The sequence below is a fragment of the Hipposideros armiger genome, unplaced genomic scaffold (genome assembly GCF_001890085.2).
Source record: "Hipposideros armiger isolate ML-2016 unplaced genomic scaffold, ASM189008v1 scaffold_8, whole genome shotgun sequence".
Taxonomy (NCBI): Eukaryota; Metazoa; Chordata; class Mammalia; order Chiroptera; family Hipposideridae; genus Hipposideros; species Hipposideros armiger.
The window spans coordinates 2,876,512-2,898,650 of NW_017731358.1; the positions used below are offsets into that span (position 1 = coordinate 2,876,512).

At 37.2% G+C, this 22,139-nt stretch overlaps 2 protein-coding genes and 1 long non-coding RNA gene across 6 annotated transcripts in view; 2 read left to right on the forward strand and 1 right to left on the reverse strand.

Annotated features, from left to right (window-relative positions):
* On the forward strand, positions 1–5,741 carry SMCO1 (single-pass membrane protein with coiled-coil domains 1). Its single transcript, XM_019651819.1, has 3 exons — positions 1–176; positions 2,646–2,795; positions 3,254–5,741. Exons 1-3 carry the CDS (start codon positions 127–129, stop codon positions 3,696–3,698), a joined length of 645 nt encoding a protein of 214 aa, XP_019507364.1. The 5' UTR covers positions 1–126; the 3' UTR covers positions 3,699–5,741.
* The window catches only part of RNF168 (ring finger protein 168), a 26,117-nt gene continuing 7,239 nt past the window's right edge, over positions 3,262–22,139 (forward strand). Inside the window, exons 1-6 of one of the 2 annotated variants that reach the window (XM_019651805.1) lie at positions 3,262–3,347; positions 7,815–8,344; positions 8,711–9,020; positions 15,448–15,524; positions 17,023–17,202; positions 19,053–19,171. In XM_019651805.1, coding sequence (XP_019507350.1) covers positions 8,720–9,020; positions 15,448–15,524; positions 17,023–17,202; positions 19,053–19,171 — 677 coding nt within the window. In that variant the 5' untranslated portion in view covers positions 3,262–3,347; positions 7,815–8,344; positions 8,711–8,719. Of the gene's footprint in view, positions 3,348–7,814; positions 9,021–15,447; positions 15,525–17,022; positions 17,203–19,052; positions 19,172–22,139 lie in introns of both variants that reach the window. The other variant, XM_019651801.1, reaches the window with a different exon arrangement.
* The window catches only part of LOC109387733 (uncharacterized), a 37,262-nt gene continuing 34,310 nt past the window's right edge, over positions 19,188–22,139 (reverse strand). For all 3 annotated transcript variants that reach the window (XR_002125089.1, XR_002125081.1, XR_002125086.1), the window contains one exon: positions 19,188–19,582. This is a non-coding gene — a long non-coding RNA (uncharacterized LOC109387733). The remainder of the gene's footprint in view (positions 19,583–22,139) is intronic.

Consider the following 22,139-nt stretch of genomic DNA (forward strand, 5'->3'; position numbering starts at 1 on the left):
TTTAGATCGAATACTCATCCGGGTGCTGCCTGTTGCTGAGTGGAAGACAGCGGAAAACCTGGGATTCAAACCTCTATTGGGTTTTTGTTTTACTTGTTTTGTTTTCTTTTGTTTTGCCTTAAGAAGATGAACAATGAAACCACAACCCTGATATCCTTGAAGGAGGCCATGAAAAGGTTGCTAAGGGCTGCAGGGAGGGAGCAAGCATAGGTCTGCTTTTCTGGGAAGGTGGGTAAGAGAAGAACAAGGAGTAAAAATAGGCAAAGAACCACAGACGTGCCAATTAGGATCCTATCTCTGTTAAAGTGGTTTAAGTCTTTCAGGTTTAAAAAAATATGTAAATTAATAAAGAAAAACTTACTCCCAAGTGCTATAATTCCATTCAATTAATACATGTGCTATATGGTAGGTATAAAAAAATAAGTAAAATGTGCTTTCTGCCCTCAAGAAACTCACAACCTTTAAGAATAACAAAAGTATTCAAAAATACTTACCATTTAATGTGATTGACCTTATAATGTTGATGTTCCTAAAGGGCTATGAGAACATGAAGAGAGGATCAATTAATTTAGCCTTTGACACTAAGAAAAAGAACTCCTCATAGAGAAGCATTTAAGCTAGATCTTAAAGTGTGAGTAAGAGTTTATAAGAAAGAAAAACATAGGAAGGAACTCCAGGCCAAGGAAACAGTACAGGTAAGCCATACAAGCATGGAATTGCATATTGTATTCAGTCACCAGCTGGATGTCTCATGTGATTGGTTACTAGGCCATGAAAAGAGTGGCAGAAGATGGGAGCAAAGGGTAAAGGACTTCATCTTTATTGCTGAGAAGATCCAACTTGGCTCTAAATATCACTGAGCAAGTCAGGGTGGCATAAAAGGCATATAATGAGTTACATGATCGGAATTGTGTTTCAGGAGCATATTTCTGGAGGATGGAATGGAGGTGGCAGAAATTGAAAGCAGGGATCCAGTTAGGCTAATGTAATCCTAGGTCCAGGAAAGATGGTGATTAACTGGTTTAGTGGAGATAAAGAAGAGGCAATAGAGACATTAATGGGAAGAAAAAAAGTAAGTATTCTGAGATTTCTAATTCAAGCAATTGAATAGATGGTGGTGTCATTAACTGAGTTGTGGAATTGTAGTAGAAAACAGACTCAGATTTGCAGACATGTTGTTTAGAATTTCTTTGGAATGGTCTGGGAATGCCTTTTGGTAAGAGGACTCCAAAAAACTGCTGCAATTGTAAACTTTTATACTGGTTGACAAGCTGAAACTCCTGTCTAAAGTTCAAGCTAGACATGACCTAGAAGTAATATATAGTCTTAAAAAAGGTCTAAAATTTAATACAAACAGTATGCCAGATAACATGGTTTTAATGTATAGACAGAGATTGCTGGCATATTAAGTCATGCAGGCTCACACTCCTACAAAACGCACATTTCATGCTGACCATTATCTATATGTAAATGAGAAAATTCCACTGTAGTAATTTCAGAAGACGGGAGTGGGGGGGTGGTTAGTAGGTCAGTTGAGTTTGACATCCCATCCAGGTAGGGGTGTACAAAACATAGTTGAAGATACAGGTCTAGAGCTTAAGAGAGAGGTGGTAACTGAAGCTGAATTAGCCTTGAAAGAAAGGTCAAGGATAGAACCTGGGCAACCACAACAGTATTCAGGTCACTGGGAACATAGAAGTTCAGGGAAGTGGTGTGTGTTTATCATTTCCTTCATGAAAGACAATGTGGGTGGCTTCAGGCAAGTGAGTTGTGTTGTTGTTATAGTTCTTTGTAGTTCAGGGAGACACAATTCCAGTGCCACAGCGCCCTCTAATGATTAAGACTGTTCAGAGATCCTCAAATCCTCTTGTTGGGTTACACAGCTCACCTTCTCATCCACATTACAGATTTCAATCATATAAGACATTGTATTACTTCTGTGTAAGGCCTTTGCTAGGTGTTGGGGAACAGGGATAAAGATGGTCAAGAAATAGTCTCTGATTCCCCTCCCTACAAGAGCTTACGTTTTTTCATGAAAAGCTAACTCTAAACATAAAGCAGGAGGTGAGGAGTGTCAGGTGATAGAGGCAGTCCCTGTGAGAATGAAGTAACCAGGGAGGAGATCTTCAGGTAGAAAGGCTGGGGGATTCAAGCAGGCACTGGGAGTTGAGCTTATCTTTGAAGGAAGGTTAGGATTTGGACAGTCAGAATAGAGTAGAAAAAGCCAGCTTATTAAATACTGGTTCCAGCACTAGCTAGCTATATGACATTAGGTCTCAATCTTTTGAGACTCAATTTCTTTATTTGTAAAATAGTAAAAATGTCTGCTTCACTTTTTATGGTGGTTGTCAGACTCAAAAGTAATGCTTGTATAAAATACTTTTTTTAAAGTATAAAGTACTATACGAAGATAAGATATGGCAGATGTAATTAGACAATTCAAAAGTTTGACAACATAAGGAATGCAAGAACTAGGATGATGGCTAGGGAGAATGGCAAGTGGGAGCATCTGTTCATAATCTTAAATTTAAATAGCTACCCAAATTTGGTAGTGGTTGCAAACAATATATTATAGTCTTACCTTAAGGCAACATCTTAATTTTGTCCCCTGACCTAAACTAACCCTTGATTCTTTTATTCGATAGAGTAGACCACAAACTCAAAGCTTTAGAAGCACAGTTTAAAGAATTGGACTTCACCAAAGATAATCTGACACAGAAATTTGAACTTCATAGCAAGACATTGGCAAGCCAAGCAGCCCAAGATGAGCTGTGGACAGCAGTTCTGGCACTCAAGTGAGTATCCAATGAAAATTCAGTGGAATTCTGTGGCATTATGAGAGCTTGCAATGGTCATTCTAAAATTGAATGTCTTAATATGTTTTCAACAATGGATTGTGAAGAAATCACATATGTTTAGGTTCCTTCATTAAAATAGATTCATTTGAGTGCCTGTTTATATGCCAGACACTGTGGTACTCATCTCATCACAGTCTCTTGCTTGCCAAAGTCTTACTAACACAGAGATGGATAATATAACTCCTCTGCCATTGAGAAAATTATAGTATGGGTGGCTGGAGAACTAAGATGTCTGGTTTAGCATAGGTCTTATTTCTAAAGTAAGTATTTTCTAAAACACAATAGCTGGTTCTCCTAGTGGGTTTGTACTTCTCTGAGTTATCCTAATAGATTTCACTTTATATTTGAACATAAAATGTCCTACTGCTTAAGGAGCTCTCCCCATTTTTTTGTAGGTTCACCTCAATGGAATTGAATATTTTATACAGCTACGTCATTGAAGTACTCATCTGCTTGCACACTCAGGTGCTTGAGAAGCTTCCAGACCTGGTGAGAGGTCTTCCCACCTTAGCCTCTGTCCTTAGACGAAAAGTGAAGAACAAGTGCATTAGAGTTGCATGGGAGTCTGTCCTAGATGAGTGTGGGCTGCAAGAAGGCGATATCACAGCACTTTGTACCTTCTTTATTGCGCATGGTAACAAGGCAGAACACTACAGTGCTAAAGTGAGGCAGATGTACATCAGGGATGTCACTTTCATGATCACCAACATGATAAAGAACCAGGGTCTGCAGGATGGTTTGCTGAGGGCTATTCAGGTCATTGAGAAGGGGAAAGCAGTGGGGGCCCCTGAAGAGCAAAAGCCATCCCTAAAAGAGTTGATGCCATCAGTCAAAAACTAACCTGTTACCCTATGACCTAGTGATTCCACTTTCAGTAATTTATCTTGAAAATGGGAAAAAATATGTATATACAATTTTGTTATGGGCTTATTTTTATAGCAAAAGTGAGGGCAGTGTTAGAGAAGTTATGATAAATGGATAAAGTGGATACTTTTTGTGTAGCATATAAGAGTGTGAAGATGCTCTTTGTGTTATTGTATAATGATATGGAGTTATCACTAAGATGTGTTGTTTTAAAATATTTATTTCCAATATATATTGTTAAGTGGAAAAAAGGACAAAAACAAATACAAATATACACACATTTAAGCTAATATATCCATAACTTTATAAACTTCTAGAGAGATACATAAGAAAGTGATAACATTGATTGTTTTAGGGAAGAAAACTAAGAGGCTAGACAGTGAAAGATAGGAGGAAATCTTTTCACTGTTAATCCATCTTGTACATTTTGAATTTTGAATCTGTGAATGTATTATCTATTAAAAGACAAAACAATTAAAAATACCTAATATATATTGTATGTTGATGTACATTTTCTCTCTAGTACAGTACCACAGGTATTTATACTAGAATAGGAATTTGCACATATTGACCATACATTTATGGTATTTATTGAACACCAAATGCCATGTGTTAGGTGCTGTGAATAACAGAAACATTAAAAAATGTGGATCCTGTCCTCCAGGTAAAGTGTAAGTGCTGATGCTTTATTTAGAGGTACAAATTCAGGACAGCCAGAATGAGGCAACACTCTGGAAGGATGTTAGGTAGAGAAGGATAAAAAATAATACAAGTTGATATGTAATCTTGTTGGCCCCTCCTTGAAAATGAGCCACGAGAGACACGGAAGTTGCTTGGCAGATACATCCACTCAGTCTGATCCTTCTCCAGGGACACTGTTTGGAGAAGCCATGCCTTGGAAGGAAGAAGGAAAGGGAATTTCTCTGTCATGCTCACTCAGTCCACTGTTTTCAATTGGCCAAAGTTTGCTCCGTTGGGAATAACACCTTATATTTACAGAATGCATCATTTAAGCCTTCCCAGCAACCATTGGAAAGTCAGAGCCTACTTTGTTCAGTGCAGTGTTTCACAGGAGTCCAAAAGTGGTAGGAGAAGCCAGCGATTCCAGGCATGCAACTGGTCAGCCTCAGGCAGACCAAGGGATGGTAGGTCCAGAAAGTAAACAAGGCCAATGAGGAAGCATATACATTAATACCTTGATTTGCAACCATAATTTGTTCTGGAATCAAACTACTTGTATTACAAGACATCACTCATTTACCAAGTTAAAAATGTATTATTAGATGTATTAGATGAATACATTAAATGTATTCTGCCAAGTAATGGCAGAAACCGCTATTACTTTTGCACAAACCTAATAGAAATGTTTGCTCGTGTTGCAGAACACTTGCAAACCAAGCTACTCGCAATCCAAGGTTTTACTGTACTCATAAAATGTATCCATTACAGAAGACATAAGTACCTTAAAATAGAAATCAAAATGCAAGAGTTAAATAATAAGACCACAATAAAAATGACTATCACTAGGAGGTATACAATTGGATGAGTTCAGAGGAGAGGTATTGTTGCTGTTGCAAGGCCTGTCTGTTTGACGTATCAAATATTTAATATCCAGTAGATCAGAGTTTGGAATAAGGAAAAGCTTTATTTATTGAAATGGCACCATAATGAGAAGATAGAAGATTTCTATTGAGTTGTCACAAAAGTCATGGTGCATTTTTGCAACGAAAAACATAGAAAAAATACATCATAACTTTTCCGACAACCCAATAGCTTTGTCAAATTCATCTTAAGACAAAGCAAATCAAGATATGGTGAAACAAAAGGATCAAGACAAATGAGATCTAATACTAGTGACAGTTTAATGTCTACTGTGTTTTATACAGTATCTTTTTGTTCACTTTGGAAATTTTTACTAAAAATTGCAAAAATATAAAGTATTGTGTAAAGATGTAACGTTTTTTGAAACTTGAAATGCATTCATAAATAGGCTCGATGAAATAAATTTTTACAAATCCATCTTCAGAGAGCCCAGAATTCAGGCTTTTTTTACATCAAGGGAAGGGAAAATGGGTGGGGCAAGAGGTGGGATCCAAGGAAGAGCAGAAATCTCCAAATCTCTTTGTTCCCAGTTAGTTCTTGACTCCTGCCGATCTGAGTCCTGTCCTGAGATTACTGTAAATCTTTGATAAACAGCCATGGCTTTGCATATCTTTTCCCACTTATTCAGGAGGTTGTTTTTGCAGAATTCCTCTAGTTAATTAGCATATCTACAATAGGAGATATTTTCCTGAAGGCCCTAGGAGAAATGCACACTAAAATTTATGGTAAGCAGCAGAGGGGAGAGAAACAGAAGAAGCATTCTGTTGTTATAGTATCACTGTCTGATGGAGAAATACTTATTCGAGAAGTGCACTGAGTTGGTCCTTTAAGTAGGCAAAGTCACAAATCAACTCATTTAGGATGAATTGAGGAATGACCTGAAAGCACAAGATGACATAAAGTAGATCATAGTTGAATGTTTCAAAGAACAATGGAAGATTCCATGGAAAAACCAGGTTGGACCATATTAGGGAGCAGAAACTCTGGGCTAAGGAATTGATACTATGGACAACTGGATGGCAACCAAAGGTTTCTGAACGCACAATAAAATAAAACAAAGCTCTTTACCACAGACCAACACATACTTGTTTTGGTTCCATCTGGAAACCACTCATCTCCCCAACCTGAATGATCCCAGCAAACCCAAAAGAACTTAGACTATTTTCATGCACAGTGGTTTTCTTTTCTCTTCCTATGGTTAATTTCCTTAAAAAAACCCTCAGAGCTGGTTCTCCCCCCACCACCATTTTTTTATTGTGGTAAAAATACACATACAACTTACCATCTTAACCATTTTCAAGTAAACAGTTCAGTGGTATTAAATGCATTCGTAATGTTGTACAACCATCACCACCATCTCTCTCTAGAATGTATGAAACTGAAACTCTATATCCATTAAATAATAACTCTCCCAGCCCCTGGCAAACACTATTCTACTTTCTGTCTCTATGAGATATCAATGTAAAAATGTCCAAATCTGTAGAGAATTTTTATAAGAGTTTATTTGAGCCAAACTGATTACATATGTCAGGGAGCAAGATCTCATATGCTTCAGAGAGTAAGTTTTGCAGCTTTTTTAATGCATTTGAAATTAAGGAGGGACCATAAGGAAGATTACAGGAAGGTGGGAGAAAGCAAGGCAGGGATTGGACTACAGGATAGTTGACAAGATTCTGTGCTCTCTTGAGAGTGGTTATGGTATATTTCAAAGATATGATGCACAGAAACAGTGGACATTGCTTGCTTAAGACAAAGATAAACTTTTTATTAAAAAGTTATATGCCTGGGGTGTAACTACCCACCACCACCTGCCAGTTAGGGAGTTATGATTAGATCACCTTGTGAAATTACTTTCAATAGAATCCCTTTTTTGGTCCATAAAGGCTTGGTTCTCAAGTACTAAGGATCAGCCTATATTTAATCCTCCACTTTCCTAACCAAAATATGTATTTTTCATAGGACTCAATTCAGTAGGATCAGCTCTCAGTAGGATCAGTACAAAAACTTAATACCAATTGGAAAAACTTATTTCAAAATGCGTAAAATGTTAAACTATTTTCTTTTTGGCCTCCTTGTAATTTTGATGGTTCTAGATTGAAATTTAATAATAAAGTACTATCAATACATTGTAAATGATGCACACGACTGCTGAGCTTCGAGGTGGAGGCAGACGGGAGGTTTCTCAAGCCCTTAGGAGGGAAGGCAATCCTAAAACAACCTATCTCTGGGCCGCAGACTTAAGAAGGGGCTGGACTATAGAAGGAAGTGTTAAGTGCATTTATAAATTGTACCCGTTTGCAGATTCTCTGACCACAACCTTTCTTGGAGATTAACCTTGGAGATGCTTTACTAAGAACTTCGGGGGAGCGACCTAAGAGGCTTAGTTACAAATTAAGAGAAACAGAAAAGTAGTTTTAGTACTCAGAGGAGAATTTTTTAAATTACTACTTGGTATTTAAAATTTGTTTGGTTTCCCTTTTCTAACCACAGGCCAAATATCGCGACACTCCCAGGTTTCCGCAGCCCCACGGAGCAGAAAGAGCAAGGGACGCACAGATTCTACCCAAGCTAAGGCAAGAGAGGCTGCGACGCGAGAGCTAGACCCTCCCTAGGCCATGTGACGGAATTGGTGGCGCGCGGAGCATCCAGAAGTCCCACCCAGCCCAACGTTATTGGTCTTTGCCCATGGGCGGTTTCCTGGGAGGGCGGGGCAGTTTTGGCGGGCAATTGTGACGTCATTAGTCCCGATCCGGTTGCTCCGGCAACACCACAAAGATTAAGCTTTTTGACTGATCCAAGAAAGGATAGGGGCGGCTTCAGAACGCCAGGAAACGACGTGAGACGCCCAAAAGCTGGGACGCTGGGGTTCGTGTGCTGCCCCTACACCAACGGAAAAGCAGAAGTCAGCTCCACTGGAGCCAAGCGTCCGGGCGGAAGCAGCGTCTTTCCCGGAGCAGTGTTTTGGCGGGTGTGTGCCTCGGCAGCCTCCGGCTTGGCAGCCGAGGGAGCATCTTCATCTGGTAAGAGGGAGGAGGGGAACTTGGCGCATACCTCCTTCCGCGCCAGGGAACCGGAACCCACCGTCCGCACTGCCGAAAAGGTTCTCTTAATGCATCGGGGCAGCCAAGGTTTCCCGACGGAAACCTTTCTTATCCTGCGTTTGTCCTAAACGTGGACAGATTGCATCAACTTCAAGGGTAGTACTGTTTACCTGACGCGCGGAGCGCCTTTTGCTTCAAGACGTGTTTGATGTTTCCAATCTCTGAATTCTGGTACGCTGTTGGGCATAATTTTCAACACAAAACAGTTAATTTGCTTTCTCCGTAGTTGGGCCGGATATACTATTCTTTGTTTTTCGGGTGTTGATGTTGAATATGCCTTTTTAGCATATTAAAATGGCTGTGCCTAAAGACGCCATCCCTTCCTTGTCGGATTGCCAATGCGGGATCTGCGTGGAAATCTTGATCGAGCCGGTAACGCTGCCTTGTAATCACACGCTCTGTAAAGCATGCTTCCAATCGACTGTCGAAAAGGCGAATTTATGTTGTCCCTTCTGTCGCCGCCGGGTCTCTTCGTGGACCCGGTACCATACCCGAAGAAATTCTCTTATCGATAGCGAACTGTGGGAGATAATTCAAAAACACTATCCAAACGAATGCAAGCTTAAAACATCTGGGCAAGAATCAGAAGAAATCGGTGAGTAAAACCCAGCGTGTTTTTTGGCTAAAAAACCCAAAATCCTTTAAAAAACGAATCACTGCTAATCCATTTTTTCAAAAGATAAAAAGGAAAGCCCTCCTAGTATCTGTCTAAATAATTCACAGAGGGTTGGGTTCTATGGGCCCCAAAGTCAGTGGCAAGATTTTAGTCATTGTTATAATGCCCAAGGTGTGTTCAGTTGGTGTTTGTTGGGTTAAAAATGGGAAAAAAAACCACCAAAAAACCCTGACAGAAATCGCCAGTGTAGAGTCTTCATTCTTATGAAAAGTTGTATAAATATTCACAGATGAGCAGTAATGGTATAGAACAGCAACAGCTGAAATAAGGAAACTACTAGATTCCTGTGTTAATATTTCTTTTACTTTCAATTACTTTCTCTAACTTACTTGCTTAGATATATCTATCTTAAGCCTGCAAGGAGCCTAAACTAGCTTTCTGAGACCAGTTCCTTTTGGTTAAGTCATTTTTATTCAAAACCCCTACATCCCACCCCTACACACACACACACCCCCCCCAGGGTGGACTGGGCAGCTGATTCAGTATGCCCTAAAGGAGCACTTGACTCTAGTAGCTTGATCCACTTATATGATCAGTAAGCCATGCAGTGTGTCTTAAATGTAGTGGTGTCTGCTCTGGTGTACTTGCCTTTTTTTGGTTGGCATTATTTTTATTGTAGTAAATACATATAACAAAATTTGCTGTTTTAATCATTTTTAACAGTAGTTACCTTTTATTAAAACCGCTTTATTGCCTTCACCAGAAAGCCAATCTGTGTGAGAGCTCCCATATGGATTTTGGGTCCAGTGATGCCAATATCATGTTTTTTTTTTTTTCAAGAAAACCCAGAAATCTAGAAGTCCATATTTTGAATCCTACCAGAAAAAACTGAAATTCTTTTGAACTACAGACCAGAGAAAACACAGCTGTAGATCACCAGTTTACCCTCACTGCCTTGAAAGAATAGATTAGTTCAAACAAGTTCACTGTTACAAAATTAGAGATGTAGTCTACAGGAAAAACATTCAGTAATGCTCTTCCCTATGTAAAGCATGTATAGAGAATAGAACCTAAACTGTAAGAATAGTTTGCATTTTTCATCAATAAATTTGTTGCATTCCCAAGAAAAAAAAAACGTTTCATTGAGATACTCACATACAATTGATCCATTTAAAGGGTTCATTCAGTTCAGTTGTTTTGGTATTTTACATTATTTTTACAAAACTGCAATAAAATACATATGACAAAATTTGCCATTTTAACCATTTTTAAGTGTACAATTCAGTGGCAGTGGCATTCATTGCATTCACAATGTTATGCAAATTTCACCACCAGTTGTTTAAAAAACTGTTTCATCACCCCAAAATTTTTAATGATTAAGCAATGATTCCCCATTCTTCTGTCCCCACTTTCTTCTCTCCCCCTTTTCTAATCTTTCTGTCTATGAATTTGCTTATTCTAGACAGTTCATATGTGTGTTCATATACAATATGTGATCTATTGTGTCTGCCTAAACTTAGCATAATGTTTCCAAGATTCATGCATGTTGTAGCATATATCAGGACTTTATTCCTTTTTAGAACTGCGTAATATTCTATTTTATGGATATATTTTATCTGTCCTTTCATCTACCTACCGATGGACATTTGGGTGGTTTCTACCTCTTGGCTATTTGAAGTCCTCCTTTGTGTCTTTATGAGCATTTAAGAAACGATGTGCATAGAAAACGCCTGAGAAATGGGGAAATGTTTCATCCTCCATCGTGACAAAGCTCCATGTCATACATCACATCTGGTATTGCAATTTCTGTCAAAAAAAACATTACGGTGTGTCCTCATCTACCTTATTCACTGGTTCTGGCACCGTGCACTTCTGGCTCTTCCTCAAAGTCAAAATGACCAGGAAAGGTAAACGTTTTGAATCGATTCAGGACATCGAGGCAGCCACAACAGCCCAACTAAAGACACTCTCGAAAGAGGACTTCCAGAACTGCTTCAGAAAGTGGCAAGAACAATGGGATGTGTGTTTGAAGCTAGGGGGAGTATTTTGAGGGGGATTAATGGCAGTGTGTCTTTGACTCTAATAATTTTTTCAGTTTAAACATTCACTGTATTTTTTTATCATAACTCATACATTCGCATTGGTGTGAACCCATCACCATCTATCTCCAGATTTTTTCATCTTCCCAAACTAAAACTCTACCCATTAAACAATAACAATTAACATTTTACTATATTTGCTGTGTTACACATCTTTTCATCCATCAGTCTTATTTTTCATTTATTTCAATATTAGATCATTATTAGCTTATCATTTTCTTTAATGTACAAAGTCTGACAATTAAGTTCGTGAACTTGTTGCAATGATGTTGCTAACCTTTTTTGATATCAGAGGGATTATTCATTGTGAATTTGTACCAAGTGGACAAACAGTTAACCAAGTTTACTATTTGGAAGCGCTGAAAAGGCTGCATGAAAAAGTTAGACGCCCTGAATTTTTTGCCAACAATTCATGGCTCTTGCATCACGACAATGCATCAGTTCACACAGCATGGTCTGTGAGGGGGTTTTTAGCGAGTAAACAAATTACTGTATTGGAATATCCTCCCTACTCACCTGATCTGGCCTCCAATGACTTCTTTCTTTACCTAAAGATAAAGGAAATATTGAAAGGAAGACATTTTGATGACATTCAGGACATCAAGGGTAATACGATAACAGCTCTGATGGCCATTCCAGAAAAAGAATTCCAAAATTGCTTTGAAGGGTGGACTAGGTGCTGGCCTCAGTGTATAGCGTCCTAAGGGGAGCACTTCAAAGGTGACCATATTGATATTCAGCAATGAGGTATGTAGCACTTTTTCTAGGACAAGTTCGCAATCTTAATTGTCCGACCTCGTAAGATTCACATAAAATGAGATGCACAAATCTTAACTGTACTTTCACTGTGTTCACATACGTATAACCCTTTGTAACACAAACCCCTATAATACAGAACATCATCCCTGAAAGTCCCCTCATGTCCTTTCCAGTTAATTTCTACTCCCAACCCCCAAAAGTCGACCACTGTTTTTATTTTTTTGCACTGTGTATAAGTTTTGCCTGTTCTAGAACTTCATGTAAATGGAATTCTGTGCATTTTCCTCGGGTTGTCATAACAAGGTACCACCAACTAGGTAGTTTAAAATAACACAAAATTATTTTCTCAAAATTCTGAAGTCTATAAGCCCAAAATCAAGGTGTCAGCAGGGACATGTTCTCTTGAAGGCTCCAGGGGAGGATCTGTTCCATGTGTTTCTCTTAGCTCTTCTGGGTGTTGCTGACAGTTCATAGTGTTCTTGGCTTGCAACTGCATAATTCTAGTCTCTGCCTCCTTAGTCACATGGCCTTCTACCTGTATGTCTGTCTTTATACATGGCCATCTCTTCTCTGTGTCTCTTTCCTTTCTTACAAGGATACTACTGATATTGGATTAAGGGCCCATCCTACTCCAGTATGAACCTAACTTAATTACATCTACAACAACCCTGCTTCCAAATAAGATCACATTCCTGGGGTTGGGACTTCCACATTCAACCCATAACAGTAATCCTGCAGTGTGTATTCTTTTGTACAAGGTTCTTCTACTAAGTATAAAGTTCAAGATCCATCCTTGTGTTGCGGGTATTTCAGTTTATTTCTTTTTATTTTTAAGTATCATTCTACTGGTTGACTATATTATACTTTGTTGGCTGTTCTCTAGTTAATGGTGCTTCCAGCTTTTGGTTATGAATAAAGCTGCTGTTAAGATTGTTTTGAAGTGTTTTTGTGGTCATATGTTTTCATTTTTAATTGGGTAAATAATGAGTGGAATTGTTCAGTCATATGTTTGGTTATATAAGAAGCTACCAGATCATTTTCCAAAGTGGTTGTATTATTTTCTTATCCCAGCAGCAATGTCAGTTGACCCTTGAACAATGTGAGTTTGAAATGCATGAGTCCACTTTTTTTTTTTTAAATAGTTTATTGTGGTGACAATGGTTAGTAAAGTTACGTAGGTTTCAAGTGTACAATTCTGTAATACATCCATCTATGTATCACATTGTGTGTTCACCACTCAGAGTCAGTTCTCCTTCTGTCACCATATATTTGGTCCCATTTACCCTCATCTACCACCCCCGTTCCCCCTTACTCTCTGGTAACCACTAAACTATTGTGTCTATGAGTTTTTGTTTCTTTATTTGTTTGTCTTGTTCCTGTGTTGCTTTCTGTTTTATATCCCACATATCAGTGAAATCATATGGTTCTTGACTTTTCTGTCTGACTTATTTCACTTAGCAATAGTGATCTCAAAATCCATCCATGTGTTGCAAATGGCACTATTTCATCTTTTCTTATGACAGAATAGTATTCCATTGTGTATATATACCAAAACTTCTTTATCTAATCATCTATCTTAATTGGGTTGTTTTTTGGGGGTTTTTTTTTGCTGTTGTTGGTGTTCTTTATATATTCTTGATATTAATCCCTCATCAGATGTATGATTTGCAAATACTCTGTTCTCATTCTTGGGTTGTCTCTTTACTTTCTTAATGTCTTGGCTATTTTTATTTTTATACTTTATTTAGTGAGCATTTTTAATAATTAAAAAAACTTCAAACTTTCCCTTTGCAGTTGTCTATAGTTGTTTACTATTTAACCCCCACCCCCGGACGCGCGCGCGCGCGCATACACACACACACACACACACACACACACACACACAATTTCACTTGAGAACTATAATAGTTAGGAACATTCTAAGCCAGGGGCTGGCAAACTGGGGTCCACAGGCCAAATTTGGCCCACATCTTTTTTTGTAAATGAAGCTTTACTGGAACACGCACTACACTCATCTATGTCCATGACTGCTTTTGTGCTACAATGACAGAGTTGAGTGACTGCAACAGACACCACAGAACCTACAAAACATAAAGTATTTATTATCTTGCCCTTTACGGGAAAAGTTTGCCCATAAGCTGTCACATCTGATATTACACAACCTCTCAGCACATGCTTTATCCTCCTTTGTTAGAAGTAGAAATGCTGTCCCTCCTGTCTTCCTGGACGTTTTTCTTAGCCCCCCTATTTTTTCGGAGGCCTTATACTTCTCTCCTGTATTTTACATTGTATTGTCTCAAATGGAGCCTCAACGGCTAAAATAAATAAGAATTTAGTATATTTTAGCCCTACTTGTTACGGAGTTACATCACTGTGTTTAGTTCTTCTATTGCAGAATTTGCAAACTACTGACATGCAGGAGGCCTTATAAAGCCTGCAGACATGTTTTCTATTTAGTGTCAGACTTTAAAGTTGGGAGATTTTACATTAAAATATGGATTTCTGGATTGCCTTGAAAATAACAAAAAATATGGCAATGACAGACCTAAGATTCCTGATGGCAGTAGTCACTTGGACTTCAGTAATAGCTGCCCCTTTAAACAGGAAGTTGTGTTCCCTTTTTCTGGATTTAGCTCCAGGGTGACTTTTCCCCTCTTATTATAGTTTAGTGTTTCTCTGTACTGCTGTAGATTTGTTTCAAATGTCTGGTGATCCTTAGTTTTACTTTCCTATTTAAAAATGAGTCCCTAGAAAAAAGCTCTGTGTACATGGACAGGCATTAGTGACTGGCAGACATTGTTTGAGGTTAAGCAGACGGAAACCTGGCCATTATGCTTTGCCACCCCTAACTGCCAGATTTCAGAGTGCTTTTGCTCTGGGTCACTTCGTCTTAGATGCACTGGGTCTACTCAGACAATTCAGTTTCTTTAAAAAATAACCTTTGAATGTGCATATGTGCATTTACATTTCCAGGAAGAAACGCCTACCAGCCAAGTATTCTAATTTATCAGTTTATAACTTTTGAGTTCTCTGTCCCACACTTACTCACTATGGACTGTATTGTGCTTTGCGTTTCTGAGCCTGAGCTGCTCTTCAGGTATATGGGGCAGATCCCCTTCCACTTCTGCTGTAGCTTTCCCTTCCAAGAGCTACTTTTTCCTTCATTTTGCTACACCATTCACCTCTCTTACATTGGCTTCCCATTTTCTAGAAATTTGTTAAAGTTTCTTGTTTTTGATTGTCCCTTCCCCTAATCTCTTTGCTGTTGTAGGATTACTTTTTGTTTTTTAAATTCTTTTACTGTTATTTTAATGGATTTTAGAAAAAGAGTTTAAGTAATACATACTCATGTGTCATTTTGAACCAGAAAACCTCTGGCTTTTCTTTTAAAATGGAATTCCATAAAGAAGATATCGCTCTAGCTGTTAATAATTGTCATTTTATTTTAATTTTGCATTTTATATTAATAGTTTTAATGGAAGACCAAAGCTAGCCAAAAAATTCTGTGTTGCTTATTGTATATATATTTTTTTCTTGATCTGAAACAGTTGATGGTTATCAGCCAGTTCGCCTGTTAAGTAAACCTGGGGAATTGAGAAGAGAATATGAAGAGGAGATAAGCAAGGTAGGTACTAAATAATTATTCTTTTTTGGAAAAATTCTTTGATGTGTTTTCAGCTTTAGATTTTACATATAGTTTTTTCTGCTTATATAAATAGTATATATTGAAATGTAAACAATTTTAATGTACTTTATAAAGGCTACATTTTTTACACGTGTTTAAAATAGTTAAAAACTAGCTTTAGGGGCCGGCCGAGTGGCTCGTTGGTTAAGAGTTGGCTTGGGAGCGCCAGCTCTGAGCAGCAGGGTCACCGGTTGGGATCCCACATGCGGGCCAGTGACACAGCCTTCTGCAGCTAAGGTGGTGAACAACAGCTCAACCTGGAGCTGGGCTGCTGTGAGTCACCGGCAACAGCATAGGCTGCAGTGGGGCTGCAGTGAGCGGCTGTAAGCTACCTTGAGTGGCTGGCAGCCAGCATGGGCAGCCAGCAGCTGGCATGAGCAGCCATCCAATAGCCAGTGACCAAACTGCCTCACCCCGGAAGAGCGCAGTGATTACAATATCAACATGGGCCAGTGAAGTGACATCTTCCACAACTAGACTGAAGAACAAAAGGACAGCAACTTGTCTGTTCCCCTTCCCCAATTCCCCAACACTGTTCCATCCCCCCAATTCTCCAATAAAATCTTTAAAATAAATGAATATTAAAAATAAATAAAAATAAAATTAAAAAATCTAAAAAATAAATAAATAAAAAATAAAATATAGCTAATGTACAATATTATGTTAATTTAGATCTTCGCTAATTTCTATTAGCTGGCTTTATTGTCAGGCTAATACCAAGAAGGCTGCACAGTTCTGAACCTCAGTTTTCTCATGGGTTTGGCTCAAGGATTTATTCTTGAGTCAGATCCTTTGGAATTCTCAAGGGGTTCATATTTTTTTCAAGTAGTATATTTAAGTGGCCATAAGCATGGCCTTATATCCTAGAATCTGAGTTTGAGTCGCCATTCTGCCACTTACTGATCTAAAAAGGTTATTTGCTTTTCTATGTTTGTTTCCTCATTTGTAAATCATATAGTAACCACTGTGGTTGTTTCTTCTGCTCACTGTGTTTGGGGATTCATCCCAACTTCAGGGATAGACCCTTATTAGTCTAAGTCAGTTTTTACCATTACATTCCCTTTGCTAGGATTTGGTTCAGGAACCTAAACCTAATTTAGTCAGCACATGCTATTCTGTTAACTAAGGAAAAGGATTACCTAGAGACACGTCCACAAATGTGTGACAATTTAGTAGAAACTGTGATAAGGACTGTGATGCAAGGAGAGATGAGGGTTTGCTTAAGGTTTGATTGGGCCAATTGGGGAAAGCTTCCTGAAAGAGGCTTCTTGAACTATACTGTAGAAATTTTCCTCTCCAAATTTATACTTCATTTGAGATATTTTAATTCCTGCCAATTTGTTCTCTCTTTTTAAAAATTTTACTGTTCTTACTAAGAGATATTGCAACTATACTTAAAAGTTCAAAGAAGGATTGTTCTCTGTTAATCATTATTAAGGCGGAGGCAGAGAGGCGAGCTAATGAGGAAGAAGAAAACAAAGCCAGTGAAGTATACATACAGAAATTATTGGCAGAGGAGGAAGAGGAGGAAAAAAGAGAAGCCGAGAAAAGGAGAAGAGAGATGGAAGAACAGCTGAAAAGTGATGAAGAACTGGCAAGAAAGCTATGCTTTAATATTGTAAGTTTTAGGAGAGAACTTTGAAAGTGTTAACATTCCTATTGCTTTGACTAGGTGGTTTTCAGATTTAAAGAAGTGTTCACCATAACTAGAAGCTATTTCTGACATTTGCTTAAAACTCTTTTACATATTTTTGTAGCTTTTGTATATTGTTATATATGTTTTCTAATCACAGTATAATTTAAAAAACCTTTTTTATGTTATTAGTAAATTCAAATTATGTAGGAAAGCTATTCAGTGAAAATGAAAGCCCTGCCCCAACCGCTTCAGTCCCATTCTGTTCCATTACATCAGTTTCTTTCCCCAAAGTTTAGCACTGTTAACAATGTCTTATAACTATTTTTCTTAATTCACCTAAAAAGGATTTATCAATCACACTGTTTTTTCCTTTACTTTTTTCACTTGATATATCTTAGAGATTTTTTTGTAGTGCTACATGTAGTCTAATTCTTTTTAAGTGTGGCATAATAGTCCATTGTATAGATGAGAATCAATGTTAGAAAGTGAAGCATATTAAATTCTTAACGTATTAAACCTGGATTTTATTATCTTGCTTTAGTTAAATTATTGTCTAGAGGAAAACGAATAAAAGAATGGATGATAAAAACACATACTTTAAAGGGCGTTGGTTAGAGTGCGGTTCTCATAACACGAAGGTTGCCGGTTCGATCCCCACATGGGCCATTGTGAGCTGCGCTCTCCACAACTAGATTGAAACAACTACTTGACTTGGAGCTAATGGGTCCTGGAAAAACACACTTAAACCAAAAAAACAAACAAAAAAACTCCCACATACTTTAAGACCGAAGAATACAATAAGACCCAGTGATTTGAAAGAACCTGGCAGAATCACCTGGGATTCTTTTAAAATACAAACTCCCATGCCTGTTCTAAATCTACTGAATCAGAATCTCTGGGGATGGGATTTAGGGCATGCTCTTCCGAGAGGCATCTAGGAAGGTCTGATGTGCATTCAGGTTCGAGAGCCTCTGTTTTCAAACAAACAACAAATATCTTAAAATATACTTGCTAAAATGAAGTATGTCCAGAATTGGGATTTTTTTTTTCATTTTTGAGAGGCCTACCACTCATAATACTATACCCAAGTATTAAATTGTATACCCATATATAATATATATATATTTTAAGTAGAATAGCTTCATAAAAGTACACAATAGGAAATTAAAAGACATGGACCAATAGAATAATAACAAATGGGATAAGAAAGAAAATATATCAGAGAGAAAAATCTTTACCTGTCTTTTAAGAGTCTGTTCTAATCCTTGTCTTCACATGGGATTATAAGAGTAGATCTATTGATATTTTAGAATAATTTTTGGTTTACTTAGAAAAGTTTGGTGGTTCAAGGCAAAATGTCTGCCACCACCATTTATATTCATTTTTCCAATAGTATAGTAAACTTATGAGACTGTACAGCAAGTAAATATTCATGGTATTGGTATGCCCTTAAGTCCCCAAATTAAACTTATTTTTACATAAAACTAACTTTTATTCCAGGTATATCTATAGCTCTGAACTTTTCGCTATAATCTATATGAAACTATTCATTAGAAAAATTAACAGAAATGATCAGCTAATAAGATTAATATCATCATGGCTTTTGTGCTCTATAATGTAGAAAAAAATGCAATTAATTTAGACCAATTTGGATGGACTTAATCTTGTTTATATTAATTTTTACATGGTCAATATTATTCAAAGTGGATAGAATATAAATGTGAGCATAATTCCTGAAAAATTCTGTTGTGGAGTCTGAATTATTCAAATTAATAGCTTACTTTATATAATTATTTTTAATAATGTCTGTTATGCTTTTTCTGTTGTTAAAGAACAATTTCTGTGAGAGAAGTGTCTTGGCTTCTCCCGTGAATTCCAGAAAATCTGATCCAGTCACAACCAAGTCACAAAAGAAAAGTAACAAACGGATAAGTACTGGAGATATTCAGAGGTAAGTGAACATGACTTTATCAATTATTTATATTATTTATTGACCACCTACTGTATGCCAGTGTTTTTTGTTCATAGTCTACTGTCAAAATTTGGTCCATGAACTGCATGAAAACCCTCAGATGGTTTGAGATTGATGTAAACTGAAAGTAAGAGAGCTACTCACATAGCTTAGATTCCTGGCTAGCACGAACAAAGATGTTGAAGTCTTTTTATATCTTGATTGCTTAGGATTTCCATGTTGTTCCCATTTTCTCAAAATTAACAAGTTGGGTTTTCTTTTCTCTTGGTTTAGATTCAATTGAGAAAAGCTGGTCCCATATAAGGTCTTCCTCATTGTAGGAGTTTACAATTTGGCATCAAGGTCATTCACCCATCCTCCTTTTCTCAGTGTATGCATTATATTTTGTCTCTACAAAAAGCATGAGTCAGGTAGTTAGCAGTGAAGCGATGATTTAGCTTGCCCATAACGCCCCTCCAGCAAGTGGAGTTAATGACTTTATGAGGATATAAGCTTTCCCATGGTAATTCACAGTTGGAAAAGTTTAAGAACCATAATCTAGACTTCAAAAACATTCAAGGGCTTTTGGTTCAACTGGGTAAATATATGCAGGTAACTTCCTTCCAGAATTTATAGAAATTTTGGATTTGGGGTGCTGGAGATTTGGGACGGGTAGACTTAGATTTGGGGTGGGAGGGTAGAGTTAAATGAAGTGGTTGCTATTAAAGAAAAAAATAGATATGGCAATACCAATATTGTTAATGCTGATTTTTATGCAAAGTAGAAATCAAGAGAAAAACCATTAAAAGGAGAAAAGCAAAGATATTGCATAATAGTACAATATTCTGCTTAAAGGCTATAACTCATGAATCTTCATGTATCTAAATATATATTTTGAAATACATGAAAATAAATTACTAGAAATACAATGGACTGCATCTGATAAACTGAATTTTAATACATTGATGAATTTAAAAGCAGAAATTGAGAAGCTAGTGGTTTAAAATTAAAACAAAGTTAAAAAACATAATATAATCTTTAGACTATATAAAGTATTCTTATATAACTCAACAACAAAAGACAAACAACCCAATTTTAAAATGGACAAAGGACTTGAATAGACATTTTTCCAAAGATGTACAAATGGCCAATATGTACATTAAAAGATGCTCAACATCATTAGTCGTTAGTGAAATGTAAAAACCACAAGATACCACTTCACACCCACTAGGATGTCTATAATCCAAAAAAAGGGAAAAATAACAAATGTTAGCAAGGATGTGAAAAAACTGGAATCTCGGGCATTGCTGGTGGGACTGTACAAGTGTGTGGCCTCTGTGGAAAACAGTTTGGCAGTTACTCAGAAAGTTAAACACTCCTAGGTGTATACGCAAAAGAACTGAAAACAGGTATTCAAACAAATACTTGTACACAAATGTTTGTGTCAGCACATCAAATAGCCAAAAGGAAGAAACAACCCAAATATTCATTGAGGGATGAATGGATAAATAAAATGTATATCCATACATTGGAATATTATTCAGTCCTAAAAAGGAATGTCATGCTAATACATGCTGTAATATGGATGAACCTCAGAAACATGCTAAGTGAAAGAAGCCAGACACAACGGGTTATGTATTATATGATTTAATTTATATGAAATAGCTAGAATAGGTAAATCTATAGAAACAGAAAGCAGATTAGTAGTTGCCAGTGGCTGGGGAGAGGTAGGGATGGGGAGTAACTGCTTAATATATACAGGGTCTCCTTTGGGGATGATGAAAATGTTTTGGAACTAGAGGTGATGGTTGCACAATTTTACGAATGTAGTAAATGCCACTAAATTGTGCACTTTAAAATGGTTAATTTTATGTGATACGAATTTCACCTCAAATTTAAAATGATTAACAAGAAGATCACAAAAGTGTTTGAAAATTAAGGAAAACTACTAAGTAAGTCATTGGTTAAACAGTCTTTCCTTAAAATGTACTTACACTAAAAAAAAAACAAAATAAAAAACAGTTCACCCATTTCTCTCACATATCTCCCCATCCCCACCTTAGCAACCACCAGTCTGTTCTCTGTATCTACAAGTATGAGCTCCTTTTTTTTTTTAACCAGATTCCACATGTGAGAGAGATCATATGGTATTTGTCTTTCTGTGACTTATTTCATTTAGCATAATGCCCTCGAGGTTCATCCATGTTGTCACAAATGGCAAGATTTTATCCTTTTTTATGGCTTCAAATTTATAGTGAGTAAACATGTATTGCAAAGGGATAGACAAAATGATTGAGGCAAAGTGATAGTAGATAGCTTAGAAACACACCACAGTTTATGGAGCTTTTATGCTAGCTTTGGTGTTCTTAAAATATGTCCACAAATTCTTGGATATTCCTCTCTTCAAAAGGTGGAGCCTAATTTCCCTCCCCTTGAATGTGGGCTGGACTTAAGTATACAAACAGAATTACCAGAAGGAACGTTGTACATTTCAGAGACTAAGTTCTAAAAAGCACTGTGATTTTTATTTAATTTTATGGAAATTAAAATTACAGTGAGGTCATTTTTTATTATATACAAATATTGAATCATATTGTACACCTGAAACACAGTGTTGTATGTCAATTATACCTCAATAAAAACAACAAAATGACAGTGAAGTTAACATTTCATATTCACCCTACTGGAAAAATTTAACTGTCTGACTATATCAAGTGTTGTAGAGGGTAAGATGCACTTAATATGCTTGGGGAGAGCGTAAAAGCTTGACACTATAACTTTGCAGCATAGACTCTAAAGAAACCCCAGAAGACAAGTGCAGGAATGTTTCCAGCAATACTATTTGTAACAGTAAAGAGCTAGAAGCACTCATATTCCAAAAGTAGAATGGAATATTATCCAGCAGTGAAAATGAATTCTAGCTAAGGAAAACATGCATGATTCAGGAAAACGGGTGAAGAAAACAAGT